Genomic DNA, 23,771 nt, shown 5'->3' on the forward strand with positions numbered 1-23,771 from the left:
GGCGGCCCGGCTCAGAATACTTCAGTCACGTTGGGTCCACTCTTCCCTAAACTACTGCCAATCTCTATTGGCTGCATATCCAATAGAGATTGGCAGTAGTTTAGGGAAGATTGCATATCTAATGGTGGTGCGTTGCTTAGGAACTTGTCATTTTAATTTTCAAGCATCAGTGCAACTGAGTTTAGAGCCAGCGTTATCCTTTTCACATATTGGTAGAGGGGATCAAGGGTTCCCGGTTACAGATAATATTATTTAAGTGATTATGTTTGACTTGCTTAGCTCAGAGCGCAACTACCTTCTACTAGTGTTAGACCAGCTGGCCTTCTATTCAACAAAACTTCCTGCCAACTGAGCCCAGATTTAATCCCTTTAAAGCAGTTGGGTGAACATTTCCTCTTTGTCTCTCTTTTTTTATTTTACACCCTTTCTTCTGTCATACACACTATTGACAGACTTTTGTTTCTTTGTTCCCCTGTGTTATATCCTTCTGTTTAGTTGCATACATTTTTGCCTGTATTTATCAGTTTCCAGTGAGATCATAATTCATTACATCTTATTTGTGGAATTTAGAATAGTAGCAAAAAGTGTATTTCACTGAAAAAATCTAGGTTAAGCCTTTGCGGTCTGTCCCCTACCTGAGTTTAAACCATTAAAGAGAGAATCCTGCAAGCCACATAAACATGTAGAAGGTAGAGCTCTTGATTTTCTTTTTTTTTTTTTGCCATACATTCAAAGTTCTTTTTTAATTAGTGTTTTGTTTTGCATACTTAGTTATTAGTATCCCTAATTAAGATTAAATTTAGATTTGAATTTAGATTAAATGATCACAGCTGCCTTCTAATTTGCAAGATGATCTCTATATACTTTATATGAAGGTTGCATTTGACTTGAACAAAATGCCTACAGTTGTTTTGGCACCAAAAGATCCAACGAAAAGGGTTTGGGAACATTCTGCATTCTCATTTTCCAACAGAGAGCTTCTTTCATTGTTTATTTTTCCTTATCAATGTCAAAGCCAGCATGACATACAGATACCACAATGTACAACGTAGACAAAAAGGAACTAAGTAATATGCTATGTCTGAGGTTTCACTTGGCAAACAGCAAACAAAAGCGTTTATCCATAGATGCATGAAACTTGCTTAAAAACCTTGTTAAAGAGAACGTCTTACATATCTGAACAGTCTTCTCAGTTAAGTAAGAGACCTGCTGAGCTACACTTAGTCCAGTGTTCTGACAAAACACACCTAACTAATATATCAGCGGCATAAAAAATAAGAGGCAAAACTGGATAAGATCACCCTCTAAGAAACTAGAATCTAGTGCATTCTATCCCCCTGGGTTCCCCTGGCTACTAAGCAATCCGAGATTAATAGAGAGGGTGTAGACATTAGCAGACTGGGGGGGGTGAAATCAGGGGGGAATTGGTCAAGTAGAAACAGAGAGACAAAAAAAAGGAAAAACATGCAAAGAAAGAAAATCCTTTGGGGTTTGAACAATATGAGAATCTTGAGTGACCAAGAAATGAATGCAAATTTTTGTGTAAAGCTCTCCAAAGGAATTCGTGGGAATAGAAATGGGAACATTGTAATCTAGAGCAAAGCAGGTCACCTGTTTTAAATGAAGTGCCTGGTTAAAAAGGACAATTAATAGATGTAAGATCAGCAAAGAAATGAAAAGGACGGTAAACGGAATGTGACATGGAACTGAGCAAGGTTCTAATTTATCTTGGGGTATCATCATCGTCATCATTTATTTATATAGTGCCGACAAGTTGCGCAGTGCTTTATTAAATCCTGGATTTAGCTGAAGAATGTTAGATTCAGCTGGAAATAGCTTTTGGTGAACAAAGTCACCCTAAATTATAAGTGACGTCATAAAATTCGTCATTAGTCTTTACTAAAGAATATAAATGATTAGGGATGACTTATACAGTATAATACAATGCAGATAGAGACAACACTAAAAATTTTTAGTGTTTCATCTGCTTACAAGAGGCAAAGATCAGCTGCATGGGTCTGGTTGTGCTATGGCAGTGATCCCCAACTGGAGGCTCATGAGCAACATGTTGTTCACTATCCCCTTTGATGTTGCTCCCAGTGGCCTTAAAGTTGGCACTCAATTTTGGAGGAATAAAACCAAGTGTACTGCTAAATGGAGTTTCCTGCCGGATAGTAGGCCACACCGGGCTACCCAATAGCCAATCACAGGATCTGTTTATTAAACTGCGAGAGCACCTAGCTGCAGTATGAATATCATTATGTATGTCAGATGCAGACAAAGAAATAATATTCTATGTCTGAGAATCTGGTACATATACCAACATAGGGGTATATTTATCAAAGATTGAAGTTAAACAGTACCACAGTCCGCTAGAGTGAAATTGGCCTCTCTCCATTAATTTCTATGGGATTTTTAAATGCGTATTCATCAAATGGTGAACTTTCACTTTCACCCATTGATGAATACTCTTTTAAAAATCCCATAGAACTGAATGGAGAGAGGCGGAATTTCACTCTAGAGGACTTTGATAGATATACCCCATAGGATACACGGGTCCTGAATCTTCTACCTATCAAATGGCTGTTCAAGTGAATCACAGCAACAGGAACTTCAAGCTCTTGTCTTCAAATGCACCTAGTAGAGTAAGAACATGCAGTTAATAAGCCAGAAACTGATATACTAGCAAGGCCAGAATGACAAGCAATGAGATTAAAAAAAAACTTGAAAAAGAGACATCTTGTATCAAGAACAGGGGTTTTGTAATTATACACTTTAAAAAATAGAATGAATTTACCACATTCCTTACCTCACTTTGCTTTTGCTTACTACAAATTTCCTTAAAAACCATGCTAGCACCAGTCAGTTCCATTCATTGTCTGCTTCCCCATGTTGTGCAGGGACCTGTTCTTACTTAGAAGAGTGCATTTAAGATACCAGCAAACCCCATGTGGTGGATGAGCAGCCAGCAATTTGGTAAACCTGACATGGAAGTGTGGTTATCTTTCCAATAGTAAGCAGGGTACTGAAGCACAATGTTTTATGATGAGGGCTGAGTGTAGTAGCAGGTGTGATTGCAGAGAGAGGCTACTGCAAAATTGGCACCTAGGCTTGTTGGGTTATAGGTACGACAATACAAAAACAGGTGTTTGTCTGAGAACATGGATATACAGGTATGGGACCTATTATCCAGAATGGGGTTTTCCGTAATTTGGATCTTCATACTTCTACTTCTAAATCTACTAGAAATTTATTTAAACATGAAATAAACCCACTAGAATAAGGGTAAATTATATCTTAGTTTGGATCAAGCACAAGCTACTGTTTAAATATTATAGAGAAAAAGGAAATCATTTGTATTATTTGGATAAAATGGAGTCTATGGGAGACAGCCATTCCGTAATTCCGAGCGTATACGCGGCTGTCAGCTATTTTAAAAACCGGGTCGCGTACCTAAGATCCGCATTTGTGTCCATGCCCTAAAAAAGTACTCCAACTCAGACCTGCTGAGTTCATGTAGAAGTAATTACAGATGTCCCGTTGACATTTAGAAGAGGATCTGCAATGGGTTTCGTACAACAAATCCAAAGATTTTGTGGCTTCAGGTGACAAATCCAAAAAAAGTTGCATATTGGAAGCCATATTGGAAAAGCCCTCCATGTATGAAATTAACCTCTTTACACATTTCAGAAGAGATTGCAATCTCTTTCAAAAAGTTTGAAAATTGCAAAAACATTCAAAAGACTTTTTTGTGCAGTCATGTACTGAAATGTATGAAGTTTGGTGAGTGCCGAATCTATCAGCTTCAGGCAGCTGCTACAAAAGTTAGTTTTATCAGGTTACATTTTAGTTCTTCCCATTAGAGCTGCATTTAAAAATGTAAAAGGGCCATATGTTCAAGGCCTACAAGGCAAGGGTTCCACCATCAGCCTTTTCATCTGTAATAACTTCAGAATGAATGATCCCCAAAATGGTAGATTTTTTTATGTTAGTCATAATGTAAATTAAAAAAAGAAGAAAAAATTGATTCAGTAGCAACCCAATTCTTGCTGTTATATAAATAACAAGCAGCAGGGGAAGTAGACATTCTTGCAATCATACAAATAATAAACGCCAGTAATAAATATGACGGGTATTTTAATCATTATATATTATTATCTAGGGATACATAAATACAGTATTTTACTTTTCTTATTTCCCTTTATACTAAACAAAAATGTTTAACCATTTTCCTTTAAATAAAACGACCGAGATTTTTTTCTTGTGTTGTCCTATGTTGGAATAGGTTGTAAGATTTTCTTTTTCCTGCACCAAGCACAAGTTAAGTTTGTGTGTGAGGGGCAACTATACTTAAGTAGTGATATTCTGAGCTTAAAGCTTTCAGTAATGGCTTGCAAGCGCTCTGACACCACAACTATAAACTATAAACACGGTAACTGAGCTGGGGCCCCCTGCAGGCCATGTTGAGTTAACACATTCCTAGAAGATTTAGAATAGATGCTGCATGAATGGATCAAATTAAATGTGTTTTCTAGACATTAGAATTAAGGATTTGCTCTTCTTTCCATCCATGAATCTAAAAGCAGTCTTCTTGGGGGTCTGTGAATTACAAATTAATAAAATACAATAATAACGATCAAAGAAAATACTAACAAAAAAGTATTGTTTCTAAAAGAAACTTTGCATGTTATATGAAGTGAGCGTATTCGGTTATCGCTTCTGGATTTCCCAACAGACCTATGACCATCCTCAGTGTTTGAATTTAATGTGTGTTTATTAAGTTGGACTCAAGAAGCCAATAAGGGCATCTTTTCCTTGGTTCTACCATATATTATCTCAACAGCTCCCACACAAAGTAGCTTTTTTGATACATTTGCCACTATTAAAGTCAATGGGATTCATAGATTTTATGAAAATCATAAAAGCGTAAATCTGCATGTTCAATGTATGCACCTATTTATTGCACAGCAATGTTGGTGCTTTATAAATACGTGTTTTTAATAATTTGAATAGCTGAAAGGACATGATTAAACACCATATGTTTGGACAGACCCACTTTGATGCCTTTTCCCCAAAATACAACACCTTATTAACAAAAACACAGCTCTTGTAACAAACTATTGTGCCCCTATTTAAGACATATTGTGGCCCCTAAATATTTCATGACAGATTAACTGGTGGCACTAAGCATTTTATGACAAATATATAAAGCACAGCTGCCTTGTGTTAGGCTGTATCCATAACATAGAGAGTGATGTCACCGCCTCCAAAATTGTGTCACTTTTTGCAGGACAGTTCTGCCCCTCGGTGGACATTTATAAATGTAGTTTTCCAGCTGACCCATCACAACCTTTTGAGATGACGTATACAAAAAGCAGGGCACGCCTTAAAATATAATTTATTCACAGTAGTAATGCAAAATTTGAAGAAATAAGAAGCAGGAAAAAGATTGCCTCGTGGTGCTCGCTGGAATAACCCCAGGCCGGTGCAGTTTTATGCTGATAGGAGCACCAGCCCAGGGTTACTATGGAATTATAACTAGAGAAACACAAATTTATAAAAAAAAAATGAACAAAAAGCTCTGTGTGTCTAAGCTGTTGCCAAAGTTAGTGATTACACAACATGAGACATAAGCAGTAACTAGGGTACTAACTGAGGTAAACTAAACCTCTCTTTTATTGTTTTGTGAACTCAAACACATTTTTCATACTTCCCTTGAGCCTGTGACTTTCAATTGAATTCTACTTTATTGCCTTGTGAACGGTTAGTCACACCACACTGCTGTGTAAGCAGAAACATAACCTTTATTGTATAACTCCAGACAGTAGCCATTGATCATTTGTAAAATAATATTTATTATTGCTAGGTGTAAAAGAGAAATAGTGGTAATAACTGAACTGCCTGTAGTATGTGGTCAGCATTCCTGGCTCAGCATTCATCTTTCCATAGAAGTCAGCAGATTTATGTGAGTTTACAGCTCACCCAATTTTTGATTTATTCCTTTTGGACATGTTTATCAAAGGATCTAACTTTCACCAACTTGTAAATACGCTTCTAAAAATCCATTGGAAGGAATAGAAAGTAAATGAGCTTTTACATTGTGAGATATAACCTCACATTTGGATAATTCTGATGGCTTCGGATATGATGGTACATCACTTGTTGCCTCAAACAAATAGCTTTTGTTGTACAAATACTAGCTCTGTTTTTTTTTTTTAATACTTGAAGGGAAGTCTCTTCTCCCTGGATGATGGTCCAGTCAATTTACAGGGATTTCCAATGAAGTATTATTGATCCTGTGCCATTCCGCTGGACATTATTTGTAATTTTATCCCAAATAAATAAAGACTTATACACATTAGTACAAGTGACTGGAGCAGGTATCCATAAAGTATCAATGATTGTAGGAAGTTGCTAAATATCCCTTTATGATACAGCTGATGGGCAAAACATTGGTGGAGTATTTCGCATTGCTTCCTTGCAGCACTGACATCAATTGCAGCTCACTATGGAATTTGTATATTCACCGTGTGTTTGCCTTCCTTTGGATACAATATAGGCAGATTAATTGCACCTACCCTGGGGTTTTGCTTATGTTTGGGTTATCCTAGATGCACATATATGAATTGCCATTATTTCCTTTCCCCCCCCCGTCTACCTAGAAGTATTTGTCTAACTAATGTGTCATGATTGACAGATTTTTCTCCCATGTCCCACCCTTTAAATTACTCAGTTTATATGGATTTAGTAATTTATTTTAAATAATTATAGTTTTTAATTTAACAAGTGCAATTATTTGTAGTTAGGCCATCAATAAAGGCAGTGATATTTAAAAATTACATATTTTTAATGTTCTCTCTTTTGCAGGTTGGTGTTAAAGGGAACCAAAAAGGATTCAATAGGGGCCTAGACTGTGATGTCAAATTTGCAGAGGTAAGGGCAAGAACAAATGTAATGTTTGCAAATACATACCTTGACTAATAGAGGTGCCATATACATAATGAGCTATTAGTGCAGCTGTGATAGTTACAAGCTGTGTTTTCATAATCTACAGACAGATGTACTTTAGTTTATAATCTATCAGGTGTGATCTACTAGTCACAAACCTGATGGGTATATGGCATGATTGAGCAGCTTTCTCCTGGGATTCGCAAGATTGAGCTTTTTGGATGTCCTCATAACGTACAGCCAAACTGGTAAGTCATCTTTATCAATTTCTACATGCAGTCAAACACTGTACCTTCAATAAACAATACTAAATAACTAATATGAAAGTGCAAGAAGAAAAAAAAAAAAAAGTTTCTGGAAGGTCAGATCACGTTTATGTACATGTTCTACATAAGCCAACTGAATGGTTTTTTTTTTTTTAAAAAAAAAAAAAAAGGATTGTGTAGCACAGGGATCGGCATTCGATACAGTAAAATGAATTGAGGAGCAACACAAACATGAAAAAAAGCTCCGATAGTACCATGTAGACTGGGATCCTGAAGGATGCTCCTCTTGGAAGTGCACACGGTCTTTGTTACTTAAAATAACCCCTACCCCCTTACCCCACATAGACCACCCTCCCTCCTCCCTCCCAGCTTAGCTTCTACCCTGGGCAAATGTCCCTAACTTTTTACTTACCCCTCGGTGGAGATTCAGGGATCGTAGTTCACGGCAGCCATCTTCCGCGTCTTCGTGTCTTCTTCCAGTGGTTCGGCAATTTCCATCAATTTCGGTGCATGCACAGAACTGGGAAATTGCTCCAACTGCGAATGCATTGCCACACCGGTCTTGTTGTCAGATTACCGAAGACTTGGAAGATGGCTGCCGTGAACTCCGATCCCTGAATCTGCACCGAGGGGTAAGTAAAAAGATAGGGGCATTTGCCCGGGGTAGCAACTAGGCTGGGGGGTAAAAGGGAAGGGAGGGTCTATGTGGGGTAGGGCTTTTTTTTCTTTCAATAAGGGGTATGTTTCTCCTTTAAAAACTTGCCTACAATACAGGAATTAAAAAATGAACACCTGCTTTGAAGCCTCTTGGGGCAGATCGAGAGAGAGAAACCTGTTGCTCACTAGCCACTGGTTGGGGATCACTGTTTTAGAGCATCCAAATACATTTGTTGTTTTGACAAATGTATAATATTTTATAGGCTTGTGCAGCTTTAATACTTGACTTATTATAGTCTAGGTTACTCCAAATAGTTTACATAACAGTATTTTCAGTTTTTTTTGGTAGGATCATTCTTGGAAACCAGTTGGATGGAATTCACTAGTTGGATCCAGATGTCGCTCGATTTAAGCAAAAATAGCCAGATGGAGTAATTGGAACATTTGAACAGAGCTCAACTACTGTACAACTGTTTATGTAAATTTCATTGGCCAAACCGATCATACAATGTAAGCTTGTTATTATCTTGTAACAAGTAAGGAGCACTGTTCATACATAATTTATTCTGCCCCAACATACCATAAGAACAATTTTACATTAGTGATTTGTCATACATTTAACAAGAATTTGGTTTCACCATAGTTTTAAAAAAAATTATTTATTGCCTCCCAGCTACAGATTGCTGCAATCAATTTTAACAAATATGGTTTCATGGGTGACTCTTAATCACACCTATACTGCTTGAAAGGAGTCACAGCCACTGGGAGCCAATACAGTCCGCTGAAAAAAAAAAAAAAAATCTCTGCACTTTAATCAAACCAAATTTAAACCACTAAGACATAAGTTTCTCTTTAACTTCAACAGCACTGCTGCCGAATACAAAAAAAAATACACAAGATGGTATTTTCTTGCTAGATCACTTTTCACCTAATGCTGAAATATAGGTATAAATGTGATCCACTGTCAATTAGAGCTGATATAGTGTTGAAAGGCATAAAGACATTAACTGAAGTTTGGCTTTAAAGGAACACTTTACCACCAAAATGAATATGTAAGCAACGGATAGTTTATATCAAATTAAGTGGCATATTAAAGTGATACTGACACAAAATTATATTTCAAAATGAAGTTCCTAAACCTGACCTGACTGTCCCATATCAGCTTGTCAGTTAGAGTTTCTAATGCTAACAGACTACTGCTGCACAAATATATCAGCACCCTCATAGGGAAAAAGGGGGTAAGAAAGGTAATGTAAAAGCATCAGGCAGATACTTTTATGGCAAAATTATAAATAGCATTCAACGATAATGTTATGATAGATATTAAAAAAAAAAGCTTATTTTCTGGTGTCAGCATCTCTTTGAAGAATCTTACCAAACTGGTATATACTGTTTATTTAAATAAATATTGCCCTTTTACATCTCTTGCCTTGAGCCACCATTTCACGATGGTCTGTGTGCTGCCTCAGCGATAACCTGACCAGAAATACTACAACTCTATGAGGAAGAAGTGTGGAAGCAAAAGACAGAATCCTACGAACCCAGGGGGCAGCCCTTATTTTTTTAAAATGGCAATTTTCTATTTAAGACAAAGGGGACATCCCCGAAACGTTGCACCTTTCTGCCAATAAAGTGCAAGGGTATATCCCTGCGTTTATCTGCCTTTGAGTGCAAGTGAAATTCTTGGTTCTACGTTGGTTCTGATTGAAGCTAACTTAGTGCATCGACTTGCTCTGCCATTAAAGTGATGCACCACTGGCCTTTTCTGGTTATTCACTCCAGCACTTATCTAGTTTTCCCTGAGCTTTTCAAAAGCACCAATAAACAGTGCGGCTAGTGCTGCCAACTGTTTCCCTCTGTGAACAAACACTACTTAAAATTTGTTCTAGTTTGTGTCCATTTGGAAAATGCTGCATTAAAAAGCAATTAAGCTGAATACCAGTCCCCTCAGAGAACAGAGTAATACGGTTTATGTTTTCAAAACAAACTTTCAGTTTTTTTAAAACAGCCACCCAATTTGACCAGTTTGATCGGCACAAATCTAATCTAACCAGATTTGCCAGAACATACTTAACTTTTCTAAGGAGCCTTGCTAAAACAGTATATTTTCTGTATTGCAAGGCATGCATACTTTATATTTGTGTCCTTCATTGAACTGCATTTGTCAGAATGACAGTGGTGGGAGGAATTTCTTGATCTGCTCCTAATAGGATATTATGTTTCAGATGGATATATACATAATTTCTTTTAGAATGGCCCTTGCAATTCTATCACGAGGTAAAGCAAAAGTGATGTAACCAACTCGGCAGCTCAGACTAGCTGAAGAGAGTTTGAGATTTTTCTCTTAATCTTGATCATACCAAAGACAGCCGTTACACTCTTAAAAAAAATAAAATTAAAGGAAAGCGTAAAATAAAATAGGAATTTGTTTCCAGTGCAAAATGGAAATCTTGCACACCAAATTGAGTCACATAGCACTTTCTTGCCAAGGGGCTTATATAATCCATATACTCTCCAAAGTAATGGTCCTTTCTCCTTGCCTTTTTGGAGGCATATACTTGTATATACAGAGCAGTCTGTAAAAACACGTCTCTTGGATAGTTGCAGTATCCACAAGAGTTATAGGGCTCTCTCCACAGGTTCCCATAACATGTCCCCCCACACAGGGGAATGAGTGTTATTTTACAGATGCAAGTGTGCCCTGACTGCGTGTAGAAACCCATGCCATGAAAGTGTCTCTAAAAAATATAAAAATAAAAAAAATTTAATTTATAGGGGGAAAAAAAATCCTTTAGCAGTACTGAACATCATGCTAATGCAACAAGGAACAATAGATTGTCTTCTGTAAAGCTTACCTGCAGTGTCTCACTACACACTCATTACTGCAATACTCGTTGTCCCAATCTTTGCATTCTACTGGTGGGTTCTCACATCCGGAACGGACACATTGAGGCTGAGGAGAGAGGCTGGGAGGGGGAGAGCTGCTCACAAGCTCAACATCCATCTGAGGTGGGGGAGACTCCTGAAAAGAATGTATTAAATTTTATAAACATCCACAGAAGTATTGTTCAACCCAAGCATTTATCCATTGGTCCCATATTAGACAAAAATAAAAACCTAGCTAAAATTGAACAAAACTCTCTTAATAGTTAAATTTGCTTAAATGTCAGCTACTATTGTCTGACTTAAATATCCTTTACTGTAGTTTGAGACCTCTATAGTATATACTGAGCAAAATAAATTATGGTTGTGCTGCATAACAAAAGTACATTATAGGTCAATTTATATGAAGCCCATTGTTATTGACAATATTTCAAAAAACATCATTCCATAACACAACTGTTAAACTGAAAGTAAATATTATTGACACTTGCCTCTTGGACCACTTCAGGTAACACCTCCAGTTGCTCAGGGGGTGAGGCAGGGGCCTCAAAAGAAGTGGGAACATTAATGACTGATAGGCTTTGATTTTGCACTTGAACAACTTGGGGCTGTGGTTGCAGCGGAGGAGGGATAATTTTAATTTGGAGTGGAGGAGGCTGCTGCAGACTTAGGCGCACTTTCTGCATTGGTTGTAGTGGAGGTGGTGATTGCAGGATAGTGATTGAAGGCTGCTGAGCAGGGGCCATCTGCTGAAGTCTTGGGGGCTGCTGCATTTGCTGCAAGGGTGGTGGCTGTAGGCGTGGTGGCATCTGCATGGCTGCCTGTAACACTGAACGGGTTATCCTCTGAGCCTGAGGACTAGGTTGAAGTTGAGATAAAGGAAGTCCACGAGATGTCACCACAGTGGCAGGAATAACAGTTACGACACCCTGGGACATGGCTATAGAGGTAGAGCTCAGTCCAGCTGGCAGTATCTGTTTTGAAATGATTATTTTAGCAATACTTTGTTGAGGTGCAGCCACTGTCTGAGATGGGGGACTAGGTGCAGAGGGAGAAGACGCACACTCAGGAATGCTGGTGGCAGTTACTATAGAAGGGGATGGAACAGGCGATTCGGACAGTAGAGCAGGGACAGCTGGGGGGTCCAAATCTACTGTGTCAACAGCAACCTGCAGGGAAAGAATATATTGTCAGCAGAACACAAATAACAAAAGGAGGAAATATACACATTTTTTCTTTGCACTGGCCAAAACATAAAAAAAAAAAAAAAAAAAAAAAAAGTGTGTGTGTGTGTGTGTGTGTGTGTCTGCTCTTCAGGCTCTTTATATAAAAATACACACACAAGATTGGTTTGGTATTTGGACAAATCTTTTGTGTAGGATTCAGGATAAGGTGCATCCCTAATTAAAGGTTATCTATAATCTATGTAAAAATACCTGGCCTTTGCCATCATATGGTAATGGAATGCACAATCAAAGTTTCCAAACAGAAATGTCTCGATAACATACATCCCATATTCAAACCCATTTCATATATACCTGCGATAGTTGATTTGCTTTATACAGTGCCAGTGCCTTTAGATATTCCTTTTTAGCTGCCTCTGTTTTCCTCTTGTAAACCTGTAAGCAGTTATGAATATTAAGTTAATGGATTATTATTAATATTTAGTTCATGGAGTAATATGAATATTAGTTCCTGGGTTCTGTATCCCAGTTATAATGAGACATTTTACAAAATGTCAGATCGAAGCCTATGTCTACAATATAAGGACTATACGTGTCAATCAGTCACAAACAAATGAAAAGTAGCTATGACATGACAGTACATCATCACCATGTTTCTCCTTCACCTTTTTAACAGAATGTAAATGCCAATGGTTCTTTTATTTCTTTTATAAGAAGCTGCACTCACTTTCAATTCATTCCTATGGGATTTTTAAAAGCATATTTATCAAATGTTGAACTCCATTGATATACGTTTCTTAAAATCCCATAGGAATGAACAGAAAGTAAGTTTTTCTGTGGTGAATTCTAATCTCACATTATGATAAATCTGCCCCGATATGGGGCAAACATTTTAATAAACACAGCTTGAAAGCTTCTTTTGAACCAACAGCTTGGTTATGTGTATAAAAAGACACACAGCAAAGTACTGTAAAAAAAAACATTCAAGCCCCCAAGTCACCTGTTTTTGCTCCTCTCCTAGGCTGTCCCACATAGATGCCACAATTTTTGACACTTCCCCAAAAGTAGCATTGGGGTTCTGTCCCTTGATGGCAGCTTGTGTGTCACGGAAAAATAAAGCATATGCAGACAGTGGTTTCTGTGGCTCATTTGGGTCCTTCTTCTTTTTCTTCTTGGGAGTTTTCGGCTTCTTGGCTTGCTCCACAATTATGCTCTTAGGGGCAGTTATCTGCGGAACACAAATTAATTGAAAAACTATTCATGCAAAACCAGGAATACAGTTAGAACAGATATAGCAAAGTAAGTATGAATTATGTATTTCCGCTAACCCTTCTGAAGTCTTCCATGTCTTCATCATGCAGAGAGCTAGTTGGTGATGGGGTGGGGGAAAGATGGTCCTCTGGAGACTGGACAGGATGAAGGATAGCCCCTCCACCTAGGCTCAGACCAAGTTGGGAGCTCAGCTCTGACTGATCGATAGTGGTAAGCTGGCTGTGTCCCAGAATTCCAGATGACATGTCTGTCATTGATACATCTATGGTGACAGGAGGATTTGCACTATATGGAGTGACTATGGGATGATCCAAATCCTGTATGGCAAAACAGAATAATAAGTAAGAATTTGGTATTTGTCATAATTTAAGTTTTAAAAAATGTAAATACCTTGAGGGGACTGAACAGCTGTGAGAGTTCACCTGTTTTACTCCCAAGAGGAATCTTACATTAGCCCCTATACACTGCATTAATAACACATGAATGTGTTTAAAAATCTATTTAGCTTCTGATGAAGCAATACTAAAGAAAACAAAATCACGAAACAACAACAACAAGTGAGGTTTCATTGTACCACCCAAATACATTAAAATGCTGGGCTAAACTAAAGTGGAACATCTTTATACAGCAAATTATTCCAAAACTTTGGAATAAATGTGACCTCAGGAAGGCAAAGTTGAGTCAGCAGGTTGTCGGTGGTTGTTTGTGGCCAGTTGACCAATATCTGTCTGAAAATCAGGTGAATATCATTGGAAAAGGACCACATTGGCATGTTGGTGTGGTCCTCATCTGACAGGCTTCCCATTTAAAAAAAAAAAAAATGAATGATTTTGCTGGAATAAAACCCTGGTAAAATATTAGGCCTGGGAATGTGCAACTGAACAATTCTCTTTTTTTGCATACATTTGCTTTAGTTGGTCACTATATTCCCAGTAAAAAAACATGGCTGTATTAACTTCTCTAATAGCAGCAGTCCTTTCATAACACAAAATTAAGTCACAACCGTTATGGCTCCACTATCTGAATCACAAGTTAATAACTGCTCGTAAAACTCTACTGCCAAATAAGTATTCTGAATTACCCATAACCGTGCTGGCAAAGACATTTTAGTTGATTATCTTTGCCCAATAAAGTATTTAAAAACTCATTTCCCAGTTAGTAATACCTCCTGGAATTCATGACAATTTTGCTTCCAAAGAGTTTCCCCCCCCCCCCCCCTGGAATGTATGGAATAGTGTTTTATTCAGAAAAAATATTCAATTAAAAAAAGATTGTTAAAAAAAAACAAAAAACAAAAACACTGCACAAACGTTCTTGTCCTTATCAGGCATTGACATTTCCAATATTAGCCAAAAGGATATTGAGGTAATATTTGTAGATAACATTTAGAACGCTGATTTGGTGTTCAATTGAAAGTGCATTGTACAATGTTATAAACAGTCATTTTTTACCAGAGTTACTATATATATATGCTATATATATATATATATATATATGCTAAGCCACTGTGTCTTGCTGCTAAGTTTTGATTTTGTTGTGGGATAAACACTCAGGGGCAGATTTACTAAGGGTCGAATATCGAGGGTTAATTAACCCTCGATATTCGACCAGGAACTAAAATCGTTCGACTTCGAATAACGAAGTCGAACGATTTAGCGCAAATCCTGCGATCGAACGATCGAAGGATTATTCGTTCGATCGAACGATTAAATCCTTCGAATCGAACGATTCGAAGGATTTTAATCCAACGATCGAAGGAATATCCTTCGATCAAAAAAAACGCAGGCAAGCCTATGGGGACCTTCCCCATAGGCTAACATTGAGTTCGGTAGCTTTTAGCTGCCGAACTAGGGGGTCGAAGTTTTTCTTAAAGAGACAGTACTTTGACTATCGAATGGTCGAATAGTCGAACGATTTTTAGTTCGAATCCTTCGATTCGTAGTCGAAGTCGTAGTCGATGGTCGAAGTAGCCCAAAAAACACTTCGAAATTCGAAGTTTTTTTAATTCGAATCCTTCACTCGAGCTTTGTAAATGTGCCCCTCAATGTAATATAAATCAAAAAGGGAACCTACAACCTAGAGCAGTGATCCCCAACCAGTAGCTCATGAGCAATATGTTGCTCTACAACCCCTTGGATGTTGCTCTCAGGGTCCTCAAAGCAGGAGCTTATTTTTGAATTCCAAGCTTGAAAGCATGTTTTAATTGCATAAAAACTAAGTATAGTGCCAAGTATAGCCTCTTGTAGGCTGCCAGTCCACATAGGGGCTACCAAATAGCCAATCACAGCCCTTATTTGGCACCCCAAGGGACTTTTTCATGCTTGTGTTGCTTCCCAACTCTTTTTACATTTGAATGTGTCTCACAGGTAATAATGGTTGGGGACCCCTGACCTAGAGTCTTACATTAGTACAATGCTACTTTTATGTTGGCACTATAAATTCCATGGATTCTGGCACCTAAAAGGTTTAAACTGTGTTAAAAGTCTGTGCCAGTTAGCCAAATTGATAATATTTTACAAGCCAAATGTTTCAGTCAGGTGTCCAGTAAAATGCTAACATCTATGAGTTACTAGATATAGTACAAACGTTCTTCTATATATTATTTTGCTTGGGTGTTAAAGGACATATATTACATAAGTGAAAAGCCTCCTAATCTTTTAGGCAATGATATATGATAAACTGAAAAAAAACTTTGGAGCAGGCACTCAATGAAGGCAATCTTCCACCAGGCAAATAAATTTAAAGTGAAGCGTTTGTGTCCACAGCCATGTGTCCGTTTCATGATAAACACTTAATCATAGGCTATTTTTTTCGGTTTGTCCGCTCCCCGTGCTGAGGGCTCAGGGCGGTGCACCTGGGCCTCTTCCCTTGTATGGCGAGTTATCAATTTCAACTTGCAGACCCTAAACTACAGATTTATTAATAATATATCATAAATGTACAGGCACACAGGGCTTTTAATTATCATTATCTTTATTAATGACCCCTTACATAGAATGTGCTATGGTCCCAATCAGAGTTTCAAATGAGGGGTGGGGGTGTCCTGCCAGAAGCACAGTAGGAGCTTAAGACCTGCAGCCACACAAGCTTAAACAGGCTTCAGTTCACAGTCAGGTGTGAACAGTGTGCCAAGTGCTGCCGGCACATCCAGAGAATTCAGCTAACAGGAAGTGGAACAGATGTTTGCAGGGTTTTGGTGAAAAGTTTCAATAAATAAATCCGCTCATAACACAATTTGTTCTATATTTAAAAGAGTATGTAGCAGCAAATATTGAAAGCAATTAGCTTGGAACAGTCTTATACTAGTTATGTGAAAATGAAGATTTAGCAATAATCATCTATGAGTAACTGTGCTGGTACAATTTAGAGCCCGAGTTTAAAAATCACCCCCCCAATCTCTTGTAATGCATGTTAAAAAAAATAAATAAAACAAAATCCACCTGCTTGAGGGTGGAAAGGTGAAGCTGCCCTGTATAATGAAAATAATGGAGTTAATAGTCCACTTACTACGTCAGCATTAACATAAGGAAAAAATGTGCAAATAGGGACAATAATAACTGTGACTGCCACATATGGAACTCTTCCTTAAAAGGGTTGTTCACAGTTAAAAAGTGATTTGCAGGCCGGCCCAATACCTGCGGTTGAGCTCTTCCTGCCCAAGACCTGCACCTCTCAGCCCTGCCCCTTTTGTGACATCATCAGCAGGGTGGGTCTATAAAAGGAAGGGGGAAGTTTGATGCAAGTGGGCGCAGATCGGGAGCATGTATGTTAGGGTCTGGTCGAGTTTTTCTCGACTCGCACATCGCTACTGTCAAACCACTTTTTCAGTTCAGTTGTTTGTTCACCAGAAAATCCTTTTTACATTTGTTTTTTTTATTTGTGACCATCTAAAACAAAATGTAAAGTTTTATTTTTTACCTTCTTATATCTTTCAAAAACATCTTTGGGGGGAAGGGGCTGTCACCAATTGTATAAACTGTTCTAAATGATACATTTGTTATCTTCCCACTGAGCAAAATCCCAGAGGATTAAAGGCAGCTGTTAGAATTGATACCATAGTTGCTATTATTTCCCAGATACTGCTGAGAAATGTATCAACTAATTGTATCAACTAAATGTAGCAAAATGTGACAGTTCAGAATCTGCTCCTGGATTATTGAGCTGCCAGACTGAACTTCAATTTTGGAAAAAAAAATTGAAAGCAATTAAAAAAAAAAAAAAAAAAAATTATAATAATAATAATAATAAATATTTTTTTTCCTGGTGAACAACCTGAAAACAACTGAAAATGTGGATTCCAAAAGAATGAAGAAACAAAATTAAAACTTTGTATTGTATAAGTAAAGTTTAAGTTGCTTTAATAACATGATAGCATAGGAGTTGAAATAATTTCTTAGGGTGACAGGTCCCCTTTTCAAAAAAATATAAAAATAGTTAGATTATATATTATAATGACAGAAAACCCTTACCATAGCCAATCCAGCTCCAAGGAGCCCTCCAGTCTGGTCCATCACTTCATGGGTCATCTCAACTGGCATGTCCAAAGTCTGTACACCATATTGTGTAGCAAAACCCTCATCTTGCACTCCAGAAGGGTCAGAAAGGTCATCAAAGTGGCCAACTACATCAGATACAGCCAAGGAGGGATCGGAATCAAGGGAGATGGGCGGAATCTCAAACTCCTCATCTCCAAGGCTGGGTGTGTGAAAAGTCTGTAAAGAGATATTTTTAAAAATGAATTACAGGCTGACAAAATGGTGTATATTCTCTGTGAGGGACAGATAAAGATTAAAATGCAATATTTTTACCATGAAACGGAAAGCGTTCACCATTGCAAACTCTGACTGGCTTGTTGGATGAACAAAAATCAAGGATTGCACACTCCGATTAAAATAAAAAGTATTTACTACATAAAAAAAAGGTTACAAAGAAAAATTATTTCAAAATATATGTGATTAGCCCAATGCGTTTCGAACAAAAGTGGTCTTCCTCAGGAGAAAATCAAAATCAAAAATGAAAAGAAAAAGGCAGGATTGTTGGATGCCCCCCCCCTGCATTTTTATATGTTCAATTAGGAATTACATAACAGAAATGTTCTCATTAAAGGGCAAGTTAACCCTAAAATAAAATTTTCTAAGCAACTTTCCAATATGCATGTATTCATTTTTTTTAGTGCTGTTAAATAGGGATGGGCATATTTTTTTGCCTTGTTTCGTAGCGGAAATGCCGCCCATAGATTTGTATGGTGTTGCACGTCTAAAAAAATTTGTCGAAACAAAACGGGTCAAATACGCCCAAGCCTACTTTAAAGTTATTTGTAAAAACAATTGCCATTGAAAGCAGCATTTGCTTAATTCCTGGTTGTTACTTTTTCCAAAAGTCTTAATTCCCCAGCAAAGATAGGTCTGTTCATCAGTTGCCTTGTTCCAACAGTCATCAGGACTCAGAACAGAAAGGGACATACAAACACTGTACATCATGACAAATACAAATAACAAACCATAGAAAATGTGAATGAATTAAAATTGCAAAGTTGCTATGAATTATATTTTCTTGTATTCTTTTTTGGGGAGGGTTGACATTCCCTTCAAAACACATTTGAGGCACTTAACTTAATTGCGTAAATGCTTTTTTTTCGTGCTGCGTTAGGGCACTGCAATGAAATAGAATTAAAAAAGAAAAGGTTTGGAATTCTTTTGAAAATCAATATACCTATACATGTACCACACTTTTACCAGAAAGTATAAAACCACACATCATGAAGCCTTTAACATTTTTTCTTGAACAAGCTCTGACAAGATCACTGCCATACACTAGCATTCAGCATAATGTCACATACCTCTGTCCCTGTAAGGAAGGGGTGTCCTGGTCCTGTGATTGTAAGGTAATTGTCGCTGCTCCCCGGAAACTGCAAGTGAGAAAGAAGAAGTTTAATAATGAGAGAATAAAACATTTTAAAGAGCCCATGTCAAACCTCCGGTTCATTTTAAACTTTTTGAAGCTTTATGAAAACATTTTTAGAAGCTGCAAATTACACTGGGCAACTGTTAACAGGTCATGTCCTAATCTTTTTGGTACCTGAAATCAATATACAGTTTCCACAATTAAAGAAAACAAGATATTACAGCAAAGCATGTACAAATGCAAGCGCTTTCTCCCGTCTGTAAAGTCTGCTCAATTCTTGATAAATATGTATCTTTGTATATGCTTATCTTTTCTAAAAGGATGCCAGGCATTGAGATCCAGCTCAATTGATAAATTCCATGGCACATACTCCACATTCATATAGGAGTCAACTGTGTTTCTTATTACGCCAAGTTTGCATCCAGTTACTTTGGCTTTTGTAAGATAAATGCACAACTTACAATAAATATGTAACCAACACTATTTTTGTAGCATAAAAAACTGAATCCCTTTAAATCTGGTAAAGCCTGAATTGGTTAAAAATACAGAGGAAACAAACAAAGGGATAACTGGAAATTTGCACTCATAAATATGAATAGAACATTGAAAACATATTGAAATATCTTGTGAAAACATTTTAGAAATGCTGTAGCACCCACATTTTTTGTCATTGTTTCTCACCTTTCTATACCCATACACTCCATAGAGAGGTTGAGAGTGGAGCAAACCTGGCATATCAATAGAGCAGGAAGCCCCCTCATCTCCTGTAAATAGCATGTGGTGGCCAGGGAGACCCCCATCACCGTCATCTGTGTCCAAACCAGAAAATAGATGCAGGTCCATGAGGTGAAGAGCTAGCACCCTACAGAGCACACAACACTTTAATTATAATGACCTCCAGCATAGGGTGAACTACAACATCCATTATCCTCCCACAGCTCCCCAGAGCAAGAGGATTGCTGAGGACTACAGGTTAGACTAGAAGTCTGTGAGAAACAAAACCTATCACTATCTAGTAACCCAAAACCAGAAACACACGTCATATGCAAACCACATGAACCCTACATTAAAGCTGAATAGCACAACCTACAATGCAAGCTGTGTAGTACACAAATCAGACAAACAAACCAGAGTAGTGATGTGATACAGTGCCTTGACACTAATGACTGCTGGTCTATCTGAGGTGCCAAACACACAATGCCTGGTACTACTTTCTAGTACACTTTCATTTCTAACACATCTTATATACCAACACAAAGACAGACACCAAGCTCACAAAACAGGCAAAACACAACAAGGTTTGTAACTATCGACTCTATAATCTCTATTGAGCCTCTGACTGAGTAAAACTGGATACAAATCCTCTGGAGAAGTAGTTTGTGGTCAGGGCCTCCTCAGCTCATAACAACACAGGTTCAATTGAATATTGATTGTTGGTGGCATTAATAAAAGGGGCACAATCCCCGACTGCAATATTGGTGTGTGCGGACCGTTTTTCGAAACTACAAAGCAGTAAGGTGACCTGGCAAGGTCAACGGTGGACCAGCACCACTACGCAGAATAAGTGGAAGGAGGTGTGCGGTAATACAAAGTTTTATTGATCAAGAATATCTAGGACAGCAAATCAGAGCTTATCAAGTCCTAGCCTAACTTACCTCAGATGGCCTTCCATAAATATTAAAGGAACAGTAACATCAAAAAATTAAAGTGTTTTAAAATAATGAAAATATCATGTACTGTTGCCCTGCACTAGTAAAACTGATCTGTTTGCTTCAGAAAAACTACTTTAGTTCATATAAACAAGCTGCAGTGCAACAATGGAGAAAATTGAAAAAAGGCTATATGGCACAGGTTAAATAGTGGATAACAGATAACACTATTATGTTCTACAGAGCTTATCTGCTGTCTGCTGTGTAACATGAGCCTTTTCTCCTTTGAATAGCTGCCCCCATTGCTACCCAGCAGCTTATTTATTTCAACAATAGTAGTGTTCCTGAAGCAAACACAGCACTTTTACCAGTGCAGAGCAACACCGCATTATATTTTGATTACTTTAGAACAATTTTATTTTTTGATGTTAACGTTCCTTTAAGGAGGGCAAATATGAATTCTGCCCAATTTTACCAGTGGCCTTCAAACTTAGTCCCCCATAAACAGCTCTAGTACTAATTCCACAGTTTAGAAATCACTGCTCTAAAATGTTAGGTCTACACCTCCATTTTCAGCACTCACTTGTGGTCGAGCAATAGTTATTGCATCTTAACTGCTAGATCATAGGTCTTACATGAACAAATATAAAATAACTTCCATGGGGAATGACTTTAAAAGCAGTATAAGAAGACCCAAGTTATGTTATAACTCTTAGCATAATGATTCTTGGTGCCTGTGTTTATAATGTTGCAAGATCATAGTGCTGATCATTCAGATTTAATATGCCTTCAATAATAACTTCATTTATGTCATGGCGCAGAGTAGAAATACAAGGAATGATTAGCTTAAAGCAACATATATGTCCAACTCGGGCACCTTGTATCATCATGCCAAACAGTAAGAAATCTATGTTTTCAGGCTCCTGCCAATAAATAGTCCCCTACGCTTGTAATGTCTGTACTCCCTAAGTGTCTGAACTGCACATACACTATAATGGCCAAAGGTAAGCAGATAATGTTTTTAAGTAGAGAACTGACTATTTAAGCCAGTTTATATATTTTATTATTAGATAGCGAATGGTTTAAGTTTTAAAGAGACAGTACATGATAAATTTCAATATTCAAATTTTTTTCAAATTTTAATCGAATTTGGACTATTCCCTAATTCGAATTTTTACCATGACCTTTGGTAAATCTGCCCCATATGTGTGTTCGCACACATGCAATGCCAATACAGACACCTTGCTCCCACTCCAGGAAATTTATATTACAGGTGTATAATGTACTCTCTAGAATAATCAATATAATTCACTTACATTATGCATACCAATTTGTTTGGCATTAATTAACCCTTTTATACTCCTTTAAAGGAATAGTTCACATTTGCTAGAATCCTTCTTACAAAAACAACCAGGTAGAAAATTACATGGTAGACTGGATGATATCTAGGATAGCATCATGAGAATATTCTAAGAACCTTTGAAATGGTCTCGGAATTTATAAAGCGAACAATCAGCATTAATCTCTAGTTGCTGATTGGGTGCTACTACCCTGCCATCAAAATGTCACCAGCCTTGCTGAGCAACTGTTTTGAGATCTCCTTGTTCATGTTTGTATTTTAAATGAAAGCCTGCAGCTACCCGATTAAGTTCAGGTCACAGAAAAAGATACACTGCAGGGCACTGAAAGGAGAAGGGTGTTTACACTTTTGCTCCCTACTTTTGTGAAGTAAAAAGCATAAGCTCATATGCCATGGCATATGTAACTTCACTGCATTACATGGTGAAAAACAGTGTTATATCTTAGGGAAGTCACTTTGTGTGCACAAGGAAATCAACTTTCTAATATACATTATTAAAAATGTCAGTGGTAGAATTACTTGCGAATTAACTATTGAAAGGAGAATCTGTTATTTTCTTTTTTCTGTGCTGCTGGTTTTAACACATGAAGCAATGTAATACAATACTAAATTAGTACTTTTTATTTATTTAAAGCAGCGTGTTTCTAAATTTTCCTGCTTTGTTGACATGGTAAAACACTCTGAAATATGTGAGAAGGATTTTGTTTCTGTGAAATATTTTGTACGGCCTCCTTTACAAACTCAATAACCTTAAAACAAGTTACATTAACATAAATATTATACCGTTATACAAGCAATATGTTAACAATATAAATGAATGCGCCTCTGCCACAGCAGGATGGATCATTTGCTTTCATATATCTGTAACCTTGTTATGAACTATGGGGTGATCTGGCCAAGGGAAGCATGAACTGAAAAAATAAAATCACTGTCCTCTGAGGCAGTGTAAGAACATGTAATCAGATAATCTCTCTCTTGGATGTTCTTTTTCTGACTTCTGGTTAACAACAGCAATCATCTCTTTAACATATTATGGCCCCTACAGATCTGTAACACTAATAACACCTGGAAGCTTCCATGTTAATATGCTGGGAGAAAATAAGCTGTTATTTACACCACGGACATAGATAATAATGGTTATTTCAGTCCACAGTACGAGTAATTCAAGTCTTCGATAAAGATACAATTTCTCAATTAACTCTATTTTCCACGTGAACCAAACCTATAGAAATATTCCATTGACAGGAGACCTGTTAGCACTGAAACTAAACCCCCAACAAGAAACGTCCTGAATAAATCTCCTCTGATAGTCCATACATACGATCTGTATTTTGCAAATCACCAGCAACACGCATACGTAATCAAACCAGATGTATGTCACGTTAACGTTAACACAATTATATACGTAATTTACCCAACTCACCTCCATTTTCACGCCTGAGAGTCCCCTTCTTTTCAATCACACTTCAACGCCTCTACAAAGATGGCGAGGTATCCACTTCCGGTAAAAGAGATGAAGCCATATTGGTAGAGGAGAGCTGCTGTTCATTCTACCTATAGTCTAACAATGGGATATGAGGCAGCCATGGAACGCTTATCTAATACAATAGAGTGAACATCCGGCTTAGTCAAGAGCGTCGCTACCAGC

At 37.5% G+C, this 23,771-nt stretch overlaps 1 protein-coding gene across 5 annotated transcripts in view; it reads right to left on the reverse strand.

Annotated features, from left to right (window-relative positions):
* tox4.S (TOX high mobility group box family member 4 S homeolog) overlaps positions 1 to 23,683 on the reverse strand; it is a 45,691-nt gene extending 22,008 nt beyond the window's left edge. The window contains exons 1-10 of one of the 5 annotated variants that reach the window (XM_041575462.1): positions 23,547 to 23,669; positions 19,796 to 19,976; positions 19,050 to 19,118; positions 17,680 to 17,922; positions 13,267 to 13,527; positions 12,939 to 13,166; positions 12,293 to 12,373; positions 11,246 to 11,923; positions 10,727 to 10,893; positions 8,340 to 8,652 (exon numbers count right to left, since the gene is read on the reverse strand). In XM_041575462.1, the coding sequence (XP_041431396.1) occupies positions 8,595 to 8,652; positions 10,727 to 10,893; positions 11,246 to 11,923; positions 12,293 to 12,373; positions 12,939 to 13,166; positions 13,267 to 13,527; positions 17,680 to 17,922; positions 19,050 to 19,118; positions 19,796 to 19,957 (1,947 nt within the window). In that variant the 5' untranslated portion in view covers positions 19,958 to 19,976; positions 23,547 to 23,669 and the 3' untranslated portion in view covers positions 8,340 to 8,594. 5 annotated transcript variants of the gene reach the window in all.
* Positions 23,684 to 23,771: the final 88 nt, after the last annotated feature.

This window comes from Xenopus laevis, chromosome 1S, assembly GCF_017654675.1.
Source record: "Xenopus laevis strain J_2021 chromosome 1S, Xenopus_laevis_v10.1, whole genome shotgun sequence".
Classification (NCBI taxonomy): Eukaryota; Metazoa; Chordata; class Amphibia; order Anura; family Pipidae; genus Xenopus; species Xenopus laevis.